The sequence below is a fragment of the Phocoena phocoena genome, chromosome 13 (assembly GCF_963924675.1).
Source record: "Phocoena phocoena chromosome 13, mPhoPho1.1, whole genome shotgun sequence".
NCBI lineage: Eukaryota > Metazoa > Chordata > Mammalia > Artiodactyla > Phocoenidae > Phocoena > Phocoena phocoena.
Window position 1 is genome coordinate 81299326 of NC_089231.1, and position 25027 is coordinate 81324352.

General features: G+C 47.7%; 1 protein-coding gene across 1 annotated transcript in view; it reads right to left on the reverse strand.

Annotated features, from left to right (window-relative positions):
• The window catches only part of CUX2 (cut like homeobox 2), a 259022-nt gene that overhangs the window by 36562 nt on the left and 197433 nt on the right, over positions 1-25027 (reverse strand). The window contains exons 4-5 of the mRNA XM_065890009.1: positions 21792-21870; positions 2851-2985 (exon numbers count right to left, since the gene is read on the reverse strand). Of these exons, the coding sequence (XP_065746081.1) occupies positions 2851-2985; positions 21792-21870 (214 nt within the window). The remainder of the gene's footprint in view (positions 1-2850; positions 2986-21791; positions 21871-25027) is intronic.

Consider the following 25027-nt stretch of genomic DNA (forward strand, 5'->3'; position numbering starts at 1 on the left):
CTCAGACAGCACACCCAGAGGCTTCCTTTGCCCTCTCAGACCTGTTCCTGCCTCCTTGGCCTTCTGTATGATTAAGAAAAATCATGGTAAAATATACATAACATAAAATTTACCATTTTAACCATTTTAAAGTGCACAATTTAGTGATACGTAGTATAGTCAAAATACTGTGCAACCATTATCAGTAATTCCAGAACACTGGCATCACCCCAAAACGAAACCTGTCCCCATTAAGCAGTCACTCCCCACTCCCTTCCCTAGCCCCCGGCAACCACTGTTCTGCTTTTTGTCGCTACGGATTTGTGTATTTTGGATATCTCAGCACTGGAATGATAACACCTATCCTTTTGTGACTTGATTCTCTCACTTAGCATGTTTTTGAGGTTCATCAAGGTTGGACCATGTGTCAGTACTTCATTCTTTTTTATGGCTGAATAATATTCCATTTCATGGTTATACCATATTTTGTTTTTTCCCTTTCATCCATTAATGGACATTTGGATTATTCCCACAATTTGGCTACTGTGAACAGTGCTGCTATAAACATTTGTGTACAAGTGTTGTTTGAGCACCTGTTTTCAATTCTTTAGGGTATATCCCTAGGAATGGAATGGTTGGGTCACAGGGTAACTCCAGATTTAACTTACTGAGGAGTCACCACACTGTTTTCCCTTCCCCAAAATTGATGGCACACATTCAGATGCTCAGTCATTGCCCCTTACCTGCAGGTGCCCTGGGGCAGGGCCCACGTCAGGTCCATCTTTACAGGCCCTGTGGCAGTTCATTTGGGGATCAGTGTGCGCCTTTGGCACCGAACTTATGGAGAGAGAGTTGCTCAGGGGCCAGCCATTGAAGGTGAGTGGCTCAAGAGTTCCAAAATTTGTTCTCCCAACCTTGGGTCCAAGTGACTCAGTTAAATCCTGTCCTAGTTTTTAAGTTTCTACTGTGATCCTGGCACAGGAGGGTGAGTGTAGAGGTGGGCGGTTTGTAGAGCAAGCCCCTCTACTCTAGAAGCTAGTACAGCAGTCAGCTTATAATACACACATGCACGCACACACACACGTGCACACACGTACTGGGCACGTTCCAGGTGCCCAGGCCACAACAGTGAACAAAAAGGCAAGTTTTGACCATCATGATGCAGAATAACAAGTGTCCTCAAGGAGAAACACAGCCCAGGACCAAGGTCAAAAACTTCTGTTCTGATTCCCCACTTGGCCACCTGCGGCTTCTGTGACTCAGTTTCCTCATCTGTAAAATGAGGTCAGTGACACCTCAGAAGATTGATGCCAGGAGACAGTGAGATGCTGTGTGAAAGGCACACTGCACAGAGCAAATGCTCTCAAGAGGCAATTTCCACAACTACTATTATTCTTACGGAAGGAAGTTTGAACCTCAGAGGGACCTCAGAGGAAGGAGTGACAGTTTTGCTGGGGAACCTCAGAGGCTTCACAGAGGTGTGTACATATGAGCAGGGGCTGAAGAACTGCCAAGTCCTGGCTTGTCAGTGTGGTTGGAATAGTATTCCAGGTGCAGGACCAGAGTTGGCAAAGTGCTGTTATTTTTGTCACTGTAAATCTTCCCCAGAAGACCCTGCCTAGGGCCAGGCTTACATCAGGTGCTCTCTATGTAATGTGGGGAGGGGGAAGGGAGGAGGTTGTGAAATGGGGGACTGTGAGAGAGTGGTTGTTTCCTGAGAAGAGACTTTGTGTCATGCTTTCATTTGACAGGCCTCAGCCCATTTTATCTTCACTACGTGCCAAATCTGGTCCACTACCTGTTTTGTCAATAAAGTATTATTGAAACAAAGCCATGCCTACTCATTTACATACTATCCATGGCTGCTTTCACCCAGAGTTAAGTAGTTGTGACAGAAACTACATGACCTGCAATACCTGCGATAATTGCTTTCTGGCCCTTTTCAGAAAAAGCTTGCTGACCTCTGAGGTAAATCCTACTCATTCGTTCATTAAACAAGAATCCCTTCACCTGACTCCCCCAATTCTCTGCTCAATTTTTTCCCCAAAGTCTTTCTCACCAACTGACACACTATATATTTTACTAACATTTATTGACACTCAGTCCCTCCCTCTAGAAGGTCAGCATGATGACAGCAGAGATTTTTGTCTGTTTTGTTCCTGTCTGTGTCCCCAGTGCCTACGACAGTGCCTGCAGGTCAATGAACATCCAAAACTTGGACGGTTACCAATGGCTTTCACCTGCTATTTGCTCCTCTCTATGGTAACCTCCTACCTCACCTTCCAAAGGTAACCACCATGCTGAATTTTGTTCACCAGTCTCTTGCTTTTAAACATTTTTATCACAACATATGTACACCCAAACACTATTATTTTTAGCTTTGCTAGTTTCTTAACTTGTCTCATTTGGGGCTGTGTTCACTACATCCTATTTCCTTTTCCTCCTGGGCACACAGCCAGACTACATTTTCCAGCCTCCTTTGCAGCAGGGATGTGGCCAAAGTGATGTGCGCCACTCCCACAACCTCAGTGTGATCCTCCACATTCTTTCTCTACTTGTTGGCTGGGTGTCAACATTCACTGTGACTCTGGATGTCGAGGATTGACGATGACAGGACTACCACAGCCTGGGTCCCTGAATGACTGCGTGGAGTGTCCCCTGCAACTTCCCCTGCCTTCAAATATATTAAGCCTCTGAGATTTGGGGTTGGTCTGTCTCAGCAGAAGTGCACCTTAACCCATCCCACATCTAAAATTATGATGGAGTTGAGTTCCCTGCCCTCCTTCCCCCACAAGGGTGGCCGAGTTTGGCTGCCAAAGATCCACAGCCCATTTGTTTATTATGGACATCCTGTGAAAACCTTATCAGTACCTTTGGGGCCGAGGAGCTCAGGGTGTCTCTTCCACGAACTGTGGAGCTCTCGCTGCGGCTGCCCGCTGGGTTCGAAGCTGGGGGACTGCAGTCTGTCGTCTGGGCTGCGTGAAGCCTCAAACACAGGCACGGGGTCTGCACAGAGAGAGGAGGACAGGGGTGGTGGGAGCCCTGGGGGCCAGGGGGTGCCCCGGCTGAGGCCACAGGGCCAGGGAGCTTGGGTGGGAAAAACCATCCATAGGAGCCATCTGGAATCGCTCTGGTGGCTTAGGGGAGCAACGTGGACTTTCTGCTTTATGAGGGAGCAGATCTCCAGGCACCTGCTCTGGAGAGCATGGGTGTGGCTGTCCTGCCCAGCTGGGAATGATAATGATCATAATAACTTCATTTTCCTGATTCTATATGCCATCTGTGGTGGCCATGAGATTGTGTCCTGCACACCACCGACCACAGGGAACATCACTTAGCAAGGACCCTAGCAGGCACACTCTGAAATCCATCAGTTCAAACCTAGCCTTCTCATGGGACTTCCCAGACAAGGCCTGCAGGCAGCAAGGATAGAGGTAGACCTGCTCCTGGGGGACACAAAACTGCTCTGAGGGCTGAGGACCGGCCCGTGGCCTTCCCCAGTGCTTCCTTCCTTAGGCTATAATGTGGTCTGGATGCTTTCACCCAGTTCCCCACCTCTCCTAGCTCCCTCCCTATTTTCCTTCACCCGATGTTCCGTAATAGCATCTTTGCACATATAACCCTTGGGTTGCTTTTCAATGGATCTGGGCCAACACACCATCATTTGTGACACTTGTGGCTGATTAAATAATAGTTTTTCTGGGGGCGAGATATACACCTGGATATAAAATGTCTCCGTATTTCCCAATAGCTAAATTGAGGACTCCAGGTCCTTCCACCTGCAATTCTGTCCCCCCTCCCACCCTGTCACCTAGCAAGCACTTCCTCTTCCTTCAGATCTAGAATCCAACACCTCTTCTTCCAGTAACTCCCCACCTGGGGCAGGAGGTTTGGTGTAGCATCTTCCATGTTACAAAGCCAGTCCCTGGGAATAGGTTCCCACGATGCACCCAGCATCCCCTGGAGGCTGGCCTGGATATAACTTGTTTTCACATATGAGGAAACTGCTCAGAGAAGCCAGGTGACTTGCTGAAGAGCAGAGGAGAGACTCAAGTCTGGGTCTCTTTCTCTGATGCCACAAAGACTTCCTGTCTCAGTGGTGTGGATATTTCGACCCCAGTAGCTGCAGGTAGGTAGGTGTTCATGGGGTCCCAAGAAAGCCAGGGCCTCCTCGCTTCAGACCAAGGGGGCTGGTCTGGTCCACATTTTTTCCAATGCCCCAGAGCCCTCTCTCTTCCTGGTCCCTCCTTTGGGATCTCCCACCAGCATCTGCTTGGCCATTGCTCTCTGCTGGTGTGGACCCTGGAGTCAGATGTCCCTGGTCCTGGTCTAATCTATACTTGCTTCTTAGGATTGCTGTGTGACCCTGGTAAATGGCGCTACCTCTCTGTGCCTCACAATAAAAGTACCGACCTCATGAGCCTGTGATGAAGATTCATGTAAAGTGCTCAACACGGTGCCTGGCACTTGGTCAGCTCAGGACAAATGGAAGCCCTCACTATTATTCCTGCCCTTCTGAGTGCAAGCCACACTGACCTTCTTCTCTCAGTCCCTCAAACGCACCCCAGAGACTTTGTACGGGAGGGAGCCTCTGCCAGGAACACCCTGCCCTCCCCTATCCCTTTCAGCTAGTTAATGCTTACTCATCTTAGCAACTCAAATGCCAATTCTTCCAGGAAGCCTTCCTTGACCAGTTGGTCTTCTAGTATGAGCTCTCCCAGCTGCCTGCACCTTTCCTTCACAGCACTCACTGTACTTCCAATTTTCATTGATTTGCAAGTGCACCTAATTAATACTCGCTGGACTGCAAACTCCACAACAAGGCAGGGCTGGGACTGCATCTGTTCTTGCTCCTCCACTGGACCCCTTGTGGGGTGAATGAAGCCTGACCCACAGTCCAACCCAATAAATATCTGCTGATGATGGAAGAAACGGGGCAGAGCCTATACTTGGGGACCTTCAGGTCCGGCTGGAACAAGGCCACCTCTGCATTTTATCCCTCTTCTCCCGCCTGTTTGTTTAGGTGGTGGGAGGCTCAGACAATGGGTGTTTGTGTCGAGGTAAGCAGGTGCACGGAACGCTGCTGCTGGCTTTCCTCTGTCAGCACTCCCCCATGCCCCGTCATTAGGCAGGGGCTGCTCAGCAGGGTATGCCATTATGTCTCCCCGGGCTGATGTAATTATACATTGACATAATTAACCCAGCAAGCGCATTAGGCAGGCCAGCTAAAAATTCATCTATAATTATTTGTTGTGTGCATGCTAATGAGTCCATCTGCACTGCCTTTGTACAACACGGACAAATTAATTTACAAGTCTGGATTTTTTAATAAGTTAAGGGAAACGCTTCCTATTGTGTCCTGGTTTTTGAGAAAGGAAGAAAAAGGCGACAAGCGCTTGCCGGGGTCAGGGAGGTTAGATAAACACGGGAGGCTGCAGCTGAGAGCGGCATGGAGGGCTCGCTCTGGTTCCAGGGAGGTGGGAAAGATCCAGCTCATGGCTCAGGGGCCGGCTGGCTAGGAGCCTGTCCAAGCCAAAAGATGACACTCGGGTGAAAAAGGAAGTCATTCACCCCATTCCCAGGGATCAGAAATTGGCGTTTGTTGTGCGCGGAGGCACTGCGGTCCCCTTGCTGCCTCGACCTCTTTGTCCAGGGGAAGCTGACTGCAGGTGGCCTCCTGGACAGACTGGAGGAGGTGGGTGGCGAGTGGACACTCAGTACAGGGTCAGCGGGTTCCAAGGCTCTCTTTGCCTTCATTTGCCAGTACAGGGTAGAACACAGTGGTTAAACTCTCAGAACATGAAGTCCAGCGCTGGTCTCAAGACTCAGTTTCCCCACTTAAAAAGTCAGAAAATATTACAGTTTCTACTTCTCAGAAGTTACTACTGGGAAGACTGAAAAAGATTACTGAGAGAGGCAGCATGATTTAAGGACTGCTGGTGTCAGCTCCAGCTCTAAACTGGCCATGTGACCTTTGGACAGTTAACCTCTCCAAGCCTCCATTTTCTTATCTGTAAATGGGGCTGCAAGGACTGAATGAGAGAATGTGTATAGAGATTTGCACAGTGCTGGGTGCACAGTAGGGCTTGATAAGTGTTGGCTGCTGTTACTACCCTGAGAGGGGGCAGCACACCGTCCCGTGACATTCTAGGAGCTGCGGTCTACATGGCAAAACTCCACGGAGACTCAGGACAGGGTAAGGCCTCATATACTCTCATCAGTGCCTGGGAGACTCAGAATCCAGTAATCCTGCGTTGAGCTCCACTCAGGGACTCAAAGGATCCAGCTTAGAAAGTCACACTGAGGAGGGACAATTTGTCAAGTGTCCAACACCCCTACCCCAGTGCACAGTTGGTGAAAAATGGGGTCCCGTGACTTCCCTGAAGTCTGCCAGTGAGTTGGTGATAGGGCCAAGATGGGGCCTTGGGCCTCGGCCTCTTCTTCCCACACTGTGCTTCCTCCTAGATCCTCAATTTGAGACAGGAAGTCAGGGAAGGTTCAGATGACTCAGCCGAAGTCAGGCTGTGGCCAAATCCTAGCAGCCGGAGCACTTTAAATTGATTAGAATTCATACAGTCTTCACCACAACACTGTTAGTAGGGTTGTTGTGTTCCCATTCTATAGATGTGCAAACTGAGGCATGGGGGAGTGAAATCACTTCCCCAAGGTGAGGCCCAATAAGGTAGATGTTGCTATTTCCATTTTCCAGGCAAGGAAATGAAGGCCCAGAGAGGAGATTCCATGTGCCCAAGGTCGCCGAGTTCAGAAGTGTCAGGGGTGGGATTTGAACCCGGAGTCCCTGGTGATTCTTTGTAGTGGGCTAAGCTGCCTTGAGGCAGGGCATGGGGGATTACTAGGCCAGAAGCACGAGAATGAGGGCGCTGTTCTTGGCCTTGCCACAGGCTTGCTGTGTGACCTTGGACAAAGCATCAGACTTTTCTGGGCTCCAAATTTCTATCACAAGTATCCCTGAGGCACACACTCAATCAACATTGGTTATCACCAGATAGGGGTGTGGTCCTGCCAAAGTGAGTGCTTTTGGCCCTGGGCCTATTCCTTGGCGCTGGGATGCTCAGGGAGGGTGATTATTAAAAGCCTTCATAGCTGAACTTGACACTTGAGGTTTGAACATTGTGAATCCTCCAAATTCCCAAAGCCACTCTCAGATAAAGGGGGAGAGGGACAGGTTGGGAGGCTGATGGTCAAATCCTGGCTGTGACAACTTTAGGGAAAGTCACTTAGGTCCCCTGAGCCTCAGTTTCCTCCTCAGTAAAACAGGGATAACAACAGGACCTACTGTAGAGGGCTGTGCAGGGACTCCATGAGCACACTGAGCCCCTGCGACAGTGCCTGGCACCTAACAGAGTCTAAGTGAGCATTACCCTTATTCTTATGACTTGTGGCAGTGTGGGATGTGCCACCCAGCTCTCCCTTCAAGAAAGAACGTCCTGCGAGGAGTTGGTGACAGTCTCCAGGCGCTGCACCTTCGGATACACTGCAGTGTTGGTTTGGAGGTCAGGTTTCCCCAGGCCTGCTCCCAGCCAATAACTGAGCAAGACAGTCATGACAGTAGGGCTGGGCCACTCCTGCCGATGCTGGAAAAGGCAACCTAGTATCATAGACTAAAATGTTTTCCCCCAAACCCATATGTTGAAGCCTTAACCCCTGATGCAACTGTATCTGGAGACAGGGCTTTAAGGAAGTAATTAAGGTTAAATGAGGTCATTAAGAGTGGGGCCCAATCTGATAGGACTGCTGTCCTTACAAGAAGAGGAAGAGACACTAGAGCTTTCTCCCTCTGCACGTGCAGAAAGGAAAGGCCACGTGGGGACACAGTAAGAAGGCAGCCATCTACAAGCCAGGAAAAGAGCTCTCACCAGAAACCAACCCTGCTGGTACCTTGATCTTGGACTTCCCAGCCTCCAGAACTGTAAGAGAGAAAATTCTGTTGTTTAAGCCACCTAGTTTGTGGTGTTTTCTTATAGCAGCCTGAGCAGACTATTGCATCCTGCTTTGGGGCTCCTGTTAGTTTTAGCTTGGCTGAGACTTTTTCAGAGCTGCACTGCAGTTTGAGGTTCCTCCTACCAACCCTCCTTCCTTTCCTCTCTCCCTTCCCAGGTGTTAGACCAGCATCACCAAGTGAAGGCTCTCCTGGTCTCCTCCTCTCCCTCTCTTTCATCCTTCACGGGCATCTTCCCCAATAAATCTCTTGCACATCTGGTGCCATCTTGGCATGTGAATGCTTCCAGAGGACCCAAACCAATATGTGATTACTCTTTTGCCTTTCAGAGCCTCAGTTTCCTGGTCTGTAAAGTGGGGATAGTCACAGTGCCTCTCCTGTGGAGCTGCAGCTAGACTCTGGAGTCTGTGGGTGTGGAGCCCATGTTGAGGTGCTGGTACATTCCACAGTGGTGAATCTAAAGTGGGCAGAGCTCACAGGGGGACCTATGAGTCCATGCACCTGCTTCACTCAGCAAGAGTTTGTTGAGCATCTACCTGTGGGGGGCACAGTAGTGTCCCTGTCTATGTGTAGGTGACATCCCAGTCAGATAATATGGATGGGGAAAGGACTTATCTTAAGAGCATTAGGAAGTGACATGTTCTAATTCGCATTTTTCAAAGGCTCATCCAAGCTGCTGCAAGAAAAATGGGCTGTAGAGGGAGCCAGACAGGGGCTACTGCAATAGTCCAGGCAGTGATGCTGGGATCAGGGCGGTGGCAGGAGAAGTTGGGGGGAAGTGCTCAGACACAAGAGGTAGATAGGAAGAACTGATGGGGTGTGGTGTTCTAGGCTGAATAGCATTTCCCCAAATTCATGTCCATCCAGAACTTGTGAAACTGACCTTATTTAGAAACAGGGTCTTTGCAGATGAAATCAATTTAAGATGAGGTCGACTGGATTAGGGTTGACTAATCCCAATGACTGGTGTCTTTACAATAAGAGGGGAAGACACAGAGAGACAACACACAGGGAAGGCCCCGTGAAGACAGAGGCAGAGATTGAAATGATGTGTCTACAAGCCAAGGAATGCCAACGATGGCCGGCCACCACCAGAAGCTAGGAGAGAGGAATGGAACAGATTCTCCCTGTGCGCCTCCACAAGGAACCAACACTGCCAACACCTTGACTTTTGGGCTTCTGGCCTCCAAAACCGAGAGGATAAATTTCCATTGTTTTAAACCATCCAGTTTATGGAAATTTGGCATGGCAGCCTCTGAAAACTAATACATCGTGTGTACTCTGGAGGTTCAAAGTCCAAAATCAAGGTGCTAGCAGAGCTGTGCTATCTTGATCTGTCCCACGCTTTTTCCTAGCAATCCTTGGCATTTCTCAGCTTGTGGTGGCATCACTTCAATCTCTGCCTCTGTCATCACTTGGCCCTCTTCTCTGTGTCTCTCTCTCCTCTTTTTATAAGGACACCAGTCATGGTGGATTAGGGTCTCACCCTAAGGACCGTCCCTTATCATCATCACATCTGCAAAGACTCTATTTCCAAATAAGGTCACATTCACAGGTACCAGGGGTTAGGACTTCAAAATATCTTTTGGGGGCACACAATTCAACCCATAATACATGGCAACTGGCTGGATACCAACTGTGAGACAGGCAGGACTAAGGAGCTGCTAGACTCCAAGTCTCATAGGAAGGAAGTTCTTACTTAAGCCTAACCTACTTCCCTCCTGCTGCACCCATTTCACCAGTCGTCCAGGAAGACAAGTGTGCTTCATAAGACAAAGCAGCAGGTGCTGGGCTCTGATCCTCCTGTATGTTCATCCTCTCCAACTACTGAGGAACAGGGCAGTGGGTTGAGTATGGTCCCTGCTCTGAAGAGTGCATAGCAACGATGATCACTTACTTCCCCAGGCATATTGCATTCTTTATTTCCTCCCCACAGAATTCCTAGACTTTACGGCACGTGGGTAAACTCATTTCTTCCCAACTCCCCCATCTGGGAGAAATCCACGGAGGTCTGAGCTACATTGCTGGGAATTGAGTTAGGTAGAAAAAAAAATATTAGCATTCAGAGGACTGGAAGATTCTGCCAAGTTACGCATAAGTAAAATGCTCAGCTGGGGTAGCTGACGTATCCGAGGGCTTCCTGCTTACTTTGTCCAACTGTATTAGTTGATGCATCAGCTAAACGTCACTAGCTGCTCTTACAAATACAAAGTGAAAGGGACAGAAATGACAGCAAATCTTTGAAATGTTGGGAGGAGGCTTCTCAGAGAACCTGACAGTCACAGGGGTCTGGGAGCATCTAGCTTTCATTTCTCAGCAACCCCTTTCTCCCAAGGCCTTTCACATAGTAGGTGCTCAAGAAATGTTGCTTGTTTTAAGCACCTAAGTTAGTGGTCATTTGTTACAGCAGCAGGAAAAAACTAATACAGTCTGTAATTCAGCCATTTATTCATTAGTACCTTTTTACTGAGCACCTGCTATGTGTCAGATACCATTTCTTCGGTTGCTAGATACTTCCTGAGCATCTACTTAGGGAAGTTTCTGGGCCCTGGAGATACAGCAGTAAATAAGAGGAAATTCCTGCCTTCCTGGGGTTGACATTCTAGAGGGGAGAGATGGACAATGGACAAATAAACCAACGGCTCTAAGGGGGCTGAGAACAAAAACAGCAGGGTTGGGGGAGAGAGTGGCCTGAGGTGTGTGCTTGGGGGCAGTGTGCTAATTGAGGCAGCCTGGTCAGGGAGGTGACATTTGAGCAGAGCCCTGAAGGAAATGAGGAAGCTAGCAGGGGGCTGAGAGAGAATAATCCAGACCCAGGAAGCACCAGGAGAAACAGCTCCCATTAGACCAAGACATGCTGGTACACCATCCTGACCAATCCCCCCTGAGTTACTGTCCCAGAAACACAGCTTAGCTTCATCTTCACAACTGACCCATTTTACTGATGAGGACACGGGGCTCAGAGAGGCTGGCGATGCCTGGGTAATTCTTGGTGCCAGCCTCACCTCTCCTCCCTGTAGGCTGGTCTGGGTGCTGGTGGGTGGTGATTGGGTTCAGAGCAGGCTCTGGCTCTAAAACACTAGTTTCTGGTCTTCATCCTCCCAACTCTAGCAAACATTCATTCTGGGGCAGATGGGGCACCCATATCCAGCTGGGGGGTAAAGAGCAGATGAGATGCCCACCCAGCCTGGAACTGACATTTCTTCATCCCCACCACCCCCTGCACCCTGACATACGCCAGGTACTTTGCAGATGTTTATATCTCATTTAATCATCAAAACAACCACAGGAGACATTGCTATTCTCCCCATTTTCCAGATGACAAAACTGCAGCCCAGCAGAGGGAAGCCACTTGCTGAAAAAGGCAGAGCTGGATTTGAACCCAGGGTGGCCCAATCGTCAAATGCTGGTGACATGTCACACCTTAAGCTGCATCCACCTGCCACCAAAATATTACCAACTTGATATCTGTCCTTACGTGATTTGATGTTTTTAACTTAAATATATTTTAAAGGAATATTTGTTTCACTATTGTAAGTAGATCATTGGGATTCTGTATCATAAAAAAGGGGTTTTAACCATTAAAATAAATACAAAGGAAAAATCAAGAAACTGATGTTATTAAATTCTAGTTACATCCCCATTGCCTGCTCAAGACCTTGAGCTTGAGGTCGGCTCTTCCTTGGTTAAAAGGAGAGATTCACAGGTGTTCCATAGGCATTTAAGATGCTTTAGCACCTGACTGAGACTTTCTCTAGAAGGAACTAGAAAGGTGATACCTGGTGAGCAATGTATTCAAAGTCTGTGTTGCGCCAGGTACACCAAGGCTGCTCCCTATGTCAGGTGACCCCACTTGGGGAAGTGCGGGGTCCCGCTGACCCCCAGTCTCCAAAGCGACCTGTGTCCCCCTCCAACGTCTGGCAAGCCGCATATCTCAGTGTCAGGAGAAGTGACAGAACATCCCTGTAGCGCCTCATCTGGAGCCACGGAGCCTGGCTTTCTGCCGGGCTCAGCGCTTCCACGGGAAACCTTTCAGCTGAGACATGTGGCTGCCCAGAGCTGTGAGCGGGACTTTATTTCCCCCACTTCACTCCTGCAACATACACACTGTCAATATATAGACAAGGGCAGTGGCAGCGGGAATCAAACGGCTTTAGATCCAACCTGAATAAAAAAGCCCAAAACAGGGGACCCCAAATCAGAAGTGTTTGACTACATATCCTTTGGATTAATTAAGCACGTTGGCAGACACGGAAGATCAAATATGAACCATCCAAGATGGCAGGTCCTGATGGGCACGCAGGGAGGGGGAACGTCGTCAGGAAATAGAGTGCCTTTGTCTTACAGTCATCAACTTGCTCTTTATGCATAAACCGCTTAATAAAATGACTGATTCATTTTGGTTACATTGGATCTAAACCCCTAGAGAATACTGCCAATGGATTTATAATATTTTAATCTCACACCAGTCTTTCCAAAGCCTCTGTAGGAGGGGATGGATAGAACATCATCTATTCCATCTTCTACCACTAGCTGATGCTGTTGGTGTTTTTTAAAAAAAGTGTCTATGGGGCTGTGTGGGAGAGTCGTGAGTCTAGGGAAAGCTGTCTCATTCCTCCCACTGTGTCCATCTGAAGGAAAGCCGTGCTCAGAGCTTTTTTTAGGAAAGCTGGAGCTGCAAAGGCTGTCCGAGAGGCTGTTTAGAAACACATATATGCAGAAGTATGCATGTGTCCCTCCAAAGTATCTCTGAGACAGAAGCCTTCTCCCATCTGGGCCCCGGCTCCGGGCGCCTGTGTGGGCAGGAGGTTCAGGCTACTGACGGCGGCAGCGGGCCTAACTTTGATCCTTTAATCCTAACTTTTTGATAGCAGATGGGCTGCCCAGCCCTTGTATGCAAATGGAGGCCGTGCTTTCTTCCCTTCGTCGCTAGGGCTGGCTGCTTCCGGGTCTCCCGGCTTAAGCACGGACAGAGGGGCTGGGGAAGGCCTTCCTTCTTGGCACTGGGTGGTGATGTAACAGTAACACCACCACCAACAGCAATGGCAGCCACTGGTCTACTGAGCATTTACTGTGTGCCAGACACCAGCTTAGGATTTTATACTCTTCACCTTGCTTAATCCTCCCAGAGGTACCAGAAGGTAAGTGTGCTTTTCCAGAGGAGGAAACGGAGGCTCAGAGAGGTAGAGCTAGTTACTCAAGGTTACCCATCCAGGGAGCAGCAGAGCTGGGACTCAAACCCGTGTCCATTGTAGTAAAAGCAAAGTTTCCATAGACTAAGCTGTACAGAAAGTTCCAGGCAGGCAGGGACAGTGTCTGTTTTGCCTAACATTGTGCCCCTGGTGTCGAGTAGAGCGCCTATCAAACAGTAGGAGTTCAATGTTTGTTGAATGAATTGCATGGGGCTACTACTCTGTACCAGGCACCATGTTAAGTGTTCTCCATTCCCACTGAATCCACCCAATGGGCCCATAATTAGGTGAGATCATTATCCATACTTCACAAGTGGGGAAACTGAGGATCAAATAAGTCAGGTGCGATACAGGATGCAAGATGGCAGGACGGGGACTGGCCCCACTCTGAGAGGGTCCCTCAGCCTAGAGTCCCGCTAGTGCTCCTTCTGGCATCTCTCTGCCCCCTGAATTTGGAGCTCTGTGGCTCAATTTCTCCTCAACAGAAGTACCAGCCTTTGGAGCCCTGGGCCAGGAGGACCAGGTGTACGTGTCTGTTAGGGGTCATGTTCTTCCTCCAGCTAACACATCTGCATTTCTGCAAAGGGCTCATCCTCTCACCCTAGAACCTCTCAACCTACTGGCAGCAAAGACCCTTAGCTGTTTTTCACTGTATTTAGATGGCAAATTTCTAATGGTTTTGTTCCAATCTTTTCAAATTTTTTTTTCGTTTTTGGCCACACTGTGCAGCATGTGGAATCTTAGTTCCCTGACCAGGGATCGAACCCGGGCCCCCTGCATTGGTAGCATGGAGTCTTAACTATTGGACCTCCAGGGAAGTCCCCCAACCCTTTCAATTTTAAAATTAATCCTGCATCTGGGTTTGGTGCCAGGGATCAAGATTCAGGCTCCACTACCTCTCTGCTGTGTGACCTTGGGCAAGTGGCTTGACCTCTCTGAGCCTGCATTGCCTCAGCCACACAGCAGGGCAGGATGGCAATACCTACCTCCATGGGGCAGAGGGGATAAGTGAAATCCTTTCTGTAAGGGGCTGAGCGCACTGCCTGGCACACAGGGAGCACCCAAGAAACCGCCCCACAAGGATGGTAGCTCATTGTTTAAATTCAAAGGCTGCTCTCCCTGAGGCACCTCTCCTGGCCTTCCCACCTTGAAGCCCTTTTTCTGCTGGGTGTTCTGGCCGTCTGTCTTCGGGTCATGTGGCCCCTGCTGGACTCCGAGGGCAGGGCAGGACTCAAGTTTGGGTTGCCACAGGGCTCAGCACATGGTGGGTGCTCAGAGAATGAGCTGATGAAAAGCCACAGCTGAAATGCCTGTCATCCCTTCTGAAAGGGAGCAGCCGTTTATTGAGCACCCACTGGGTACCAGCATCATGCTGGATGTTTTCCTTTAATCATCTTTCAACCCTTAGCTGCCAGGAGTAGTAAAAATCAGACAGGTGGCCAGGGGGAAAGGGCACTCCTGGCAGAAGAAATGGCAGAGGCAAAGGTGTGGCAGAAAATGGGGAGACAATGCCTTTTGAAGTTAAGTACCATCTCTGGAAAATCTGCTGTTAAACTTTTCCTTTTTTTATGGGTTAAATAGCCTTTTATGTTACCCTTCTGTGCTCCCCTGAGCTCAACAGGACCAAATGGGCAGAGGCATATACAGGGAGGAAGGGAAGGAGGTGAGGGCAGCCAAAGACAGCTTTCATTACACTGAAATCTGTATTGCCTTTATCTGCAAAGGTGGCTTATCCACTAGATGGCAGTAGAACTAGTCATTTGGGACAAACACAATGTTAAATTCTTAACCCCACTTTCTACTTCTATCACCATATATTTCAAATGCTTCAAAGATTCAAATTTCTAAAAATTGAGATCACAAAAGTACTTAAAAAACCCTACAACCTTCAGGTGAGAGGGTTTTTTTAAAATACGACAATAAATCCAGAAGCCATAAAGCAAAGGTCTGGTAAGATTTCCTACTTTCTGCTAATATTTTTTGAATGTGTGCCGTGTATCATATACAAGAGACATTGTAAACAAAATTAAGAAACAAAAGGCAAACTAGGGGAGAAGATATGAAACACATTTACCAGGACAAAGGTTAGTATCTCTAATATACAAAGAGCACCTACAAATCAATAAGAAAATGATCTCTCTGATAGAAAAATGTGCTAAGGGTACATGAATCAGTGATTTACAAAATAATAAATATGAGTGGTTCACAACATGTGAAAAGATATTTAGTGTAACTAATAAACAAAGAAGTACAAAATAAATCAACAAGGGGGAAAAAAATTCTTATTCTTTCTGACCACTTTTCCTGGGTTTGTGGTCAATATGTGGCTACAATACATTCCCCTTCCCAAGTTTTCTTTCTCACTCTTATAACTACAGTACAGTACCAATACGCCTTGCATTCCCAAGAACCCCGAATACCCAGTGTTGGGAATGGGGTTCAGTAAATTACAATACAGCTACACAAGAGACTGTTACACAAGAGGAACCAAAGTTACTCAGAATTTGTAATCACACAGAGAAGTACAGATGCTTGTAGTGGGTGAAAGGAAGCAGGATTGAAAATGGTACATGCAGAATGAACGACCATTTTGAAAAAGTACATGGGGAAAAGATCAGATAGGAAAACAACAAAATATTGCCACTGCTTTTCTAGTAGGTAGTTTTCCCCTCCTATTTCCGTATTTTCTGAATTTGACAGTAGGCATATACAACTTTTATAATTGTGGAGAAAAATTTAAAAATCCTAAACATTGGAAAGTATTGTCCTACTGCACGTTCAGTAACCCTGTAGTGTTAAACCTCTCACCCCACTTCCTTGATAATTGACAGAGCTGTATGAAATCCAAAGCCAATGCGTGTGACTCACGTAACTTATACCCTGATGGCAGCTTTGCAGTGGGCTGCTGATTATCCAAACTGCCAAATGCTTTCATGTACAGGTATAGAATCCTCACATTGACTGATGAACAGGTTCTATTATCCCTCTGCTAAAGACACAGAAACCAGAGTCAGAGAGGTTCAGGCCCCTGCCCAAGGTCACACAGCTCAAAAAAAAAAAAAAAAACACCAAGCTGAGAGTCCCACCCCACTGTGTCTGATGCTACAGCTCGATCAACCTAAGCTGCCCAGCCTTGCCTCCTGAAAGGAGGAGCAGGGAGAGAAATGCCTGTGAGGAGTTGCCATCTCCTGCATCAGATTTTAAAAAATACAAAGTAAGGCAAAAAAAAAAAAAAAAAAAAAACTGGGGGGACTCACCTCTCCCTTATCTCTTCAGCAGTGTTCCTCTGCCTGTCCTCTTACTTGCTCTTTCCTTGTTTTCTCTTTAAATTTTTTTCTTTTTGCTTTTAACTAATCACTCAGTTAATAAGTTAGCTCTCTGAAACTTGGGTTGGTACCTAGTGACTCTATGAATGCAATAAAGAAATCAGCCGTCACCGGTACAGGAGTCAGAAAGGTTTAAATCAAATCATCCTCTACAACAATGACATTAATTATGCTTTTAACACGTTTTACTGCTTTTTTTCCTCACTTCACGCCACATCTGTGTGAACAATATCCAAAAGATTTACGGTTTTCTTTCATAATTATAGACATACAGGCTGCACACTTATCAAAATACTTGCTGAGCAATCACGCTATATCGCATTCTCTGCCAAAGATTTGTGTTGGCAGCAGTCACTCAAAACAAAAATGTTGAATCAGGACTTGTGTGGCTTCGGGGGGGAGGTGTGGATGGGAAGTATTTCGACAAATAATTTGCCTGTCAGGAAGTATAAAAACAGGAGAGTGTTCATCCTGGCAAAATTTCCAGGAGTGTTATTTTTATGGAGGGGCTGGGGAGGCATGTGTGGCAGGGACAGTGAACAGGGAAGCTCCGAGCACCAACAACACATCTGACATTTGGTTCTTGTGTCTGAGGATACAATTTAATGAGAACAAAAATATGTCTTCCTAATTCCCCTAAGAAATCATTAAAACATTTTGTTATTCTTAAATGTCTTGAAAATGAATTAGAGCCCTGAAGGGGCTGTTCGTATGGTATGTCTCCATCAGTTAAGGTTCCTCGTTCTCTAGCTTGGTGACAGCTGGGGATGTACGTCCCCCCCACCCCTCCATTTCTGGGGAGTAGAGTTGGGAAATCAGACACGTGGAGTCAGCACTAGGCTTGGAATGACCGTTTGGGGAGAGGGGCAAGAGAGCACGGGAACTTTCCAGGAAGTTCCATGCCAATCTTCGGAGCGCTCACGGTCCCTGACTGGCACCGCGGTTCTGGCCTCGTGGGTTAACATATTTTCAGAAAGATGTGGGTCCACAGTGAACCCCAGAAATGATGCTCTCTCCCACATGGGGGCTGTAAGCCCCTTCTCACCCCCAAACGCTCCCCTGGGTTTGAGACAACAGGTTACTTGAGTGATGATCTGTTTACCTCTGCCACCAGAATGCAAGTTCTCTGAGGTCTGGGCCCGTGTCTGTATCGGCAGGCTCATGGTTATGTTCCCAGTGTCTAGTGAGTGCTGGGCACACAGGAGGCACTCAATAAATGCCATCTGAGTAGATAAACACGTGACAAGCAGGAAGCACTAGTTGAAAAAAGTACCTTTTCATTCAAATAACTCTTCTCCCACTTTCTGCGTCTGAATCTTATTTCTAATTCATTCAACAAACAATTATTAGGTGCCTACTGTGTACTGGATTCAGGGTACACAGGTTTACTATGACTCAGTCCCAGGCTTGTGGAATTTCACTTGTCCTAGGGACACACAGATGATGATAAGAACAGTTAACACTTAGCAAGTGCCACTCTGCGCCATGCACGCCGAAGCCTCCCAATGACTGTATGAGACAGACTCTGATATTATTCCCAATTTATAGAAGCGAAGACTGAAGCTCAGGGAGGTGAATTAATTCGTCCACAGTTACCCAATGAGTAAGTGGTACAGGCAGGATTTGAACTGGGGTCTTTGCCTGGAAACACAAGCCCATCTCAGTGCTGCCCCCTGGTGCTACAGGAAAGGTACTATGAGACCCGGTGGAGGAGCTGGGCATGTGGACTCGTGGGAGGTATCTCTGGGGTCTGTACTGGGTCACCCTCCACTGTCATTCGCCACTGAGACTGTGCAACCCAAAGAACTGAAAAGAGTGGGAAATAAGAGGGTGTATTTTTCCAAATTTTTTCCCAGATAGCTCTGATAAGGGTGGAGACATCATAAGCAAAAAGGCTGCAAGGAATGGGGCAGCCTCTCAGTCTCTCGGCCACGTGCCTGGTGTGGTCCTCAGTAAAGGTGATAACGACCAGGGCTGCAGACACAGCTGTCCTGGCCTCATACCACAGGGCCATGCCCTGGCAGGGGGAAGGCACAGAGCCTGGAGGGCTGTGCTGTCTGGTTCCAGCCATTCTTGCCACCAAAACATTCTGACTGAGAAAACCCATGTGGCCATGCTGCCTTCCTGCGAGTGCAGAATCAGGGCAGAGCACGGGACTGGAGCAGAGCGAGTCGAGTCTGCAGGTGCCTCTGTAGTGGGCTGAATGGTGACCCCAAAATATACATCCATGCCCTAATGACTGGAACCTGTAAATGTGACCTTTTTTGGAAAAGGGTCTTTTGCAAATGTAATTAAGTTAAGGATATTGAGATGAGATCATCCTGGATTATCTGGGCGGGGCCTAAATCCAGTGACCAGTGTCCTTATAAGAGAACGAAGAGGGGGATTTGGGACCCAGAGACACAGAGGGAAGAAGGCCATGTGCAGACAGAGGCAGAGACTGGAGTGATGCAGCCACAAGCCAAGGGACACCTGGAGCCACCAGAAGCTGGAAGAGGTAGGCAAGAGTCCTCCCCTATTGAAATACAGTGTGTAACGTGAAGGATGCAAGTTACTCAGCTTTCTGCTCCCTACACCAAACAGTGTTTGTCTTCGGAGGGAGCAGAGCCCTGCCGACACCTTGATTTCAGACTTCCGGCCTCCAGAACTGAGAAAGAATAGGATCTGTTGTTTTAAGCCACCCAGTTTGTGGCAGTTTGTTACAGCAATAGGAAACTAACATAACCTCCCACGAGTAGCCAAGTTGTGACATGAGCAGGCATTCTAGAAATAGTTGTTGAATGTATCAAGAGCTGAGTCCCATCTCTCCCTGGCTGTGAGGCATCAGGCACTGGACTCAACTTCTTTGTGCCAGGGAGACAGGGACTGGTAGGGCCTGTTCCCTTGGGGCTTGTAACATGCAGAGGGTAGAGCACATGCAACTTCTACACCTGGCCACTGCTTCTCTGACTGTGATGTGCTCCTGGATCCCCTGGGGAACTTGTTAAAATGCAGACGCTTCAATGGCCCAAGGTTCTGTATTTCTAACGAGCTCCAGGCGAAGCCAATGCTGCTGGTCCATGGACTACACTTTGAGTAGAACAGGCTAGAAGACTTCCCTCACCACCCAGCTCATGTGCTTTTGGAGGGGAAGCTTCACATCATTGTTGCTGTATTAGTTTCCTGGGGCAGCCATTAACAGAGCACCACCCACTAAGGTGGCTTAAAACCACAAAAGTTTATTCTCTCACAGTTCTGGAGGCCAGAAGTCCAAACTCAAGTTGCTGTCAGGGCTGTGCTCCTTCTGAAGGCTCTAGCGGAGGATCCTTCCTTGCCTCTTCCAGCTCCTGGTGGCCTCAGGCATTCCTTGGCTTGTAGTTGCATCACTCCAAACTCCGCCTCTGTCTTCACATGGCCCTCTTCCCTGTGTCTGTGTCCCAAAACTCCCTCTCCTCTTCTTATAAGGACACCCTTCATTGGATTTAGGGTCCTCCCTAAGTCCAGGATGATCTCATCTCAAGATCCTTAACTAATTACATCTGCAAAGACCCTGTTTCCAAATAAGGTCACACTACGAGGTTCAGAGTAGACATAAATTTTGGGAGGACACTATTTAAACCACCACAATTGCCCAAGACAGATGGAACGAGGGACTTTCCCATCCCCTGCACAAAGATCTCACAAACAACCTTGACATCAAATATAAATGACTTTGCCTTCTCCATGGCTCAGCCTAGAGTGGGATCTCATTTTCTTCTTCGTAAACCCCCAGCTCCAGTCACTTCTGATAGCACTAATTCCTGCAGCTGTGTGGAAGTACTAGCAATGGATTAAAGGGGCTGTCTGGGTGGAGGGAGTTAGCACAGTGGAGTCGTCTCCCAGCTCCACCATTATTAAGCAAATCACTACATTCTGGGTTCCCATCTCTGGGTCAATAAATGAAAACGTGCAGAGGACGGGCCATTTTAAAAAAGGGAACTTGGGCTTCCCTGGTGGTGCAGTGGTTGAAAGTCTGCCTGCCAATGCAGGGGACACGCGTTCGTGCCCTGGTCCGGGAAGATCCCACATGCTGCGGAGCAGCTAGGCCCGTGAGCCATGGCCACTGAGCCTGCGCGTCTGGAGCCTGTGCTCCGCAAAGGGAGAGGTCACAACAGTGAGAGGCCCGCGTACCGCAAAAAAAAAAAAAAAAAAAAAAAAAAAGGGAAACTTTTTTCAGAAGTATATCTACATATTTAGGTACACAGTTGAAGCTCTCAAGCTGATCATACCTCTGTAATCCACACCCAGATCAAGAAGCAACATCTCCAGCCCCCAAAGGCCCCTCCCAGGAACTATCGCCCCATCCAAGAGAAACCACTCTCTTGACTTCTAACAGCACAGGTGCCTTTTTTTTTTTTTTAGGTGAAATTCTGTAACGCAAAATTTACCATATTATAGTGAACAGTTCAGTGCCAGTTAGTACATTCATGATGTGCAACCACCACCTCTATCTAGTCCCAGAACATTTTTATTCCCCTAAAAGGAAACCTCATACCCATTAAGCATTCACTCCCCATTCTCTCCTGCCCCCAAATTGGTAACCACCAATCTGATTTCTGTCTCTATAGATTTGCCTATTTTGGGTATTTCATACAAATGAAATCATAAACTGTGTGACCTCTTGTATCTGGCTTCTTTCACTCAGCATCATGTTTTTAAGGTTCATCCACTCTGTAGCATGTGTCAGTACTGCATTACTTTTTATGGCTAAATAATATTCCACTGGATTGGTAAACCACATTTTATTTATTCAGCCACTGATGGACATTTGGGTTGTTCCCCCTTTTAGCCATTGTGAATAGTGCTGACATTAATTTTTGCCTGTCTTCATATTTTATGTAAATGGAGTCATACAGTATATGCTTTTTTGGGTTTGGTTTTTGAGGAACATCAAGTTTTTGAGGTTGGCCGTGCCATGTTGGAGGAAACATCTGCAGTCTTTCCTCCAGCGCCCTCTGCTGGCAGAGAGCACTGGGTGCCTTCTGCCCCTTGTGGCAAAGGGATGGGGGTTCTGGTGGGCAAGACACTCAGCTCCCCAAGAAGATCCAGGTGGGAGATCTTACCAGGAGCCCCCCAAAGCTCCCTGGCTGATGTTGGAAGGCAGTGGGGTAAGATGGAAGAGTCATGTGGGGACACATCACACCAGACTGGGTGTAGACCCCCTCAGTCCCTACAACCCTACCCATGGAGGGCCTGGCCTCACCCAGGAGTCTTGGCCTGTCCCCAGATGCCACTGAGAGGAGGCCCCTGTGTAACAGTCCTAACAGCAGTTTATTTTTGTTAATTATTCACTCATGGAGCCCAAGCATGTCTTACCTGGTGCTTCAATTAACTGCTTGTAAACGCTCAGGAAAGCGGCTTCGGCCTCCTGACTTCTCTTACTAAGAGCCACCACCTTTGGAAACAACAAGAGAAAGAATCACGTGTGACCACAGCATCTGAGTCTAGAAGCAAATTTAATCATTTTCTATATGTGCAAACATGGGATTGGGGGGAGGAAGAAGGGAAATGAAGATTAAAAGTATGGAGTAGACTGCCAAAATTCAGCTGATGGTGGCTGACTCCTTTGCCAGAGCAAGTTCTAAATAAATAGACTTTGCCTGTTAAAAAAAAAAAAAGAAAAAAGAAAAAAGTATGGAGTAGAAAGTCTGGGTTCAAGTTCCAGCTCCACTGCATCTGGCTGTATGACCTTGGGCAAGTCACTGCCCCTCTCTGATCCTCAGTTTCCTCATATGTAAAATGGGGGTAAATGGGGCTTCCCTGGTGGCACAGTGGTTGAGAGTCTGCCTACCGATGCAGGGGACACGCGTTCGTGCCCCTGTCTGGGAAGATCCCACATGCCGCGGAGCAGCTGGGCCTATGAGCCATGGCCGCTGAGCCTGCGCGTCTGGAGCCTGTGCTCTGCAGCGGGAGAGGCCACAGCAATGAGAGGCCCGCGTACCGCAAAAAAAAAAAAAAAAAAAAAAAGGGGTAAATAATAGAAACTACCTCTTAGGCCTGTTGTGAGGATCAAAAGAAGCTATATATAAGTGCTTAGCACAGGGCCTGGCACAACAGTAGGTTATTAACAGCTGTTACTATTATTGCTGTTATTAATGTCAGAGGTTCAAATATGACACGTTTTGTAGGAAAGTGGGACACATCTGGGGAATATGTCTTGCCACTGAAAATTAAAGAGAAATTGTTGAATCTCTAGTAAGATATCAGTTTCAACAAATGTCAAGAGTGACAGCTTGTGAAACAGTTCCTGGCATACCAAAGGTGCTCAATAAATGCCTCTTGATTGATGAATACACCAAATGACTGGATGACCAGTAGTGAGGAGCTACTTTCATGCATTCGTTCTCTTGCTCACAGACTTTTATTGTTCTGCCAGTGAGACTCCGTAAGATGTGTTTCTGGGGCTCAGCACCATCTCATCCCTCCGCTCCTGGCTGTGAATTCTGAGCTCCGGCCTCACAACTGCCTTGATGCTGGCTCTTCTTGACCACTCCCCTTGGCATTAGTCCTGGGCCTTCCTGGCATACTGTTGGACCAAGCTCCTGGCACCCACAGGTCACCATCGCTACCTCCTCGAGGACACACTGGGCTGGCATCCCCCTTTGGACTGGAACAGAGCTTTATTCCCCCTGGCACTGAAATACCTCTCCCTCTGGTGCCAACTTGCTAAATGATGACTCTATCAGAGCATCTACTTGTCAACACCCTCTTTCAGAGCTGGGCTTTTCCTATGAATCCCAGTAACACCTTTTGGGGAAGTGTCTGTTATTGAATTCCTCCCCTCAAAGTAAGCTCTGTGAGCGTGTGGTCTGGTGCACAGAAGGGGCTCAACATAATTTGTTGAATGAACAAATCCAAGTGGGTAGCACTGACTCTAGATCCTGTCTGTGACACCATTGTAGAGAAATGGCAGGGCCCAATTCTGAGACAGTCTGCTCACAGAGGTGATCAACCGAGGTATAGGTCCTGGAGCCAGGCTGCCTGGGTTCAAATCCCAGCTCCACCACTTATTATCTGTGTGTCCTTGAACAGGTGGGTCACTTCAATCCCTGTGCCTCTACTTCCCCACCTGTAAAACGGGGATAATAATATGATAGCCTCCCTCAAAGCGTCGCTAGAGGATCAAATGACTTAACACAATGTAAAGCCCTTTGCAAAACTCCTAGCATGCATTAAGCCCCATAGACATGTCACCTCTTGGTATGATCAACCCTTTCCTTCCTTCTTGCCTGTTATGGGGACAGGTTCTGCCCAGTGCTGGATGATAAACTTCAGCTGTGCTCATCTCTGGTGTCCTATGAAGACCACCTGAGAAAAGCCTCGCCTCCACAGACAGCAGGGCACTCTGGGAAGAAGAATTTGAAAACCATAGCAGTTTCTCTGCAGCTTCCAATATGACAGCCATGAGCCTCATGTGGGTACTAAGCACTTGAAACGTGGCAAGTCCAAATCCAGATGTGCTGTGAGTGCAAATATGCACCGGATTTCAAAGACTTGGTTCAAAAAAAGAGAATGTACAATAGCTCATCAGCTATTCTTATGTTGATTACATGTTGAAGTGATAAAATTTTGGGTATTCTGGGTTAAATAAAATATATTATTAAAATTCATTTCACCTGTTTTCTTTTACTTTTTAAAATGTAGGTACTACAAAATGTAAAAGTACATGTGTAGATCACATTATATTTCTACTGGACAGCATGGCTTGAAGGTTTTACAAGGTCCACAGAGAATTTTTATTTAAGAGAGGTGGAGAGAAATATATGGTGGATGTTGAGCAAGTGATTTTAAAAAGGTCAGTTACAAAAGCTCTTTAAGCTCTCTCGTTGTTATTCTGAGAGCAATCTCTGGTCGCTTACCTTCCAGAGTGAATGACAGTCTCTCCTACATTCAACAAACATTTCCTGAGCACCTGCTATGTGCCATGACCTGTGAGCTGAGAACTCAGCGATGAATAATGCAGCCTCAAGCCCCACCCTTAGAGGACTCACAGTCCAGTGGGGAGACGGACATTAAAGTAGATCCCCCAGGGCTTCCCTGATGGCGCAGTGGTTGAGAGTCCGCCTGCCGATGAAGGGGACCCGGGTTCGTGCCCCGGTCCGCGAAGATCCCACATGCCGCAGAGCGGCTGGGCCTGTGAGCCATGGCCGCTGAGCCTGCGCGTCCGGAGCCTGTGCTCCGCAATGGGAGAGCCCACAACAGTAAGAGGCCCGCGTACCGCAAAAAAAAAAAAAAAAAAAAAAAAAAAAAAAAAAAAAGGCAGATTCCCCAGATAATTCATTAATTACATGTGCTAAACGCTTCAAAGGAAAAGCACAGGGGTCTTGAGAGTGTGTAAGTGGGGGGAGACTGACCCAGTTTGATGGGTGGAAGGAACATCAGGAATTATCTCCCAGAAGGGGAAGATGGTGATGGACAGAAATAATGTTCTAGAATCTAGGCAAAGGGAAGATTTGTATTCTTGCTAAGATGTACAAAACACAGTTCCTGTTCTGGGGACTCACAGCTGAGTGGGAGACACAGCAATGTCAAAGAGGAACCGTAACACAGGA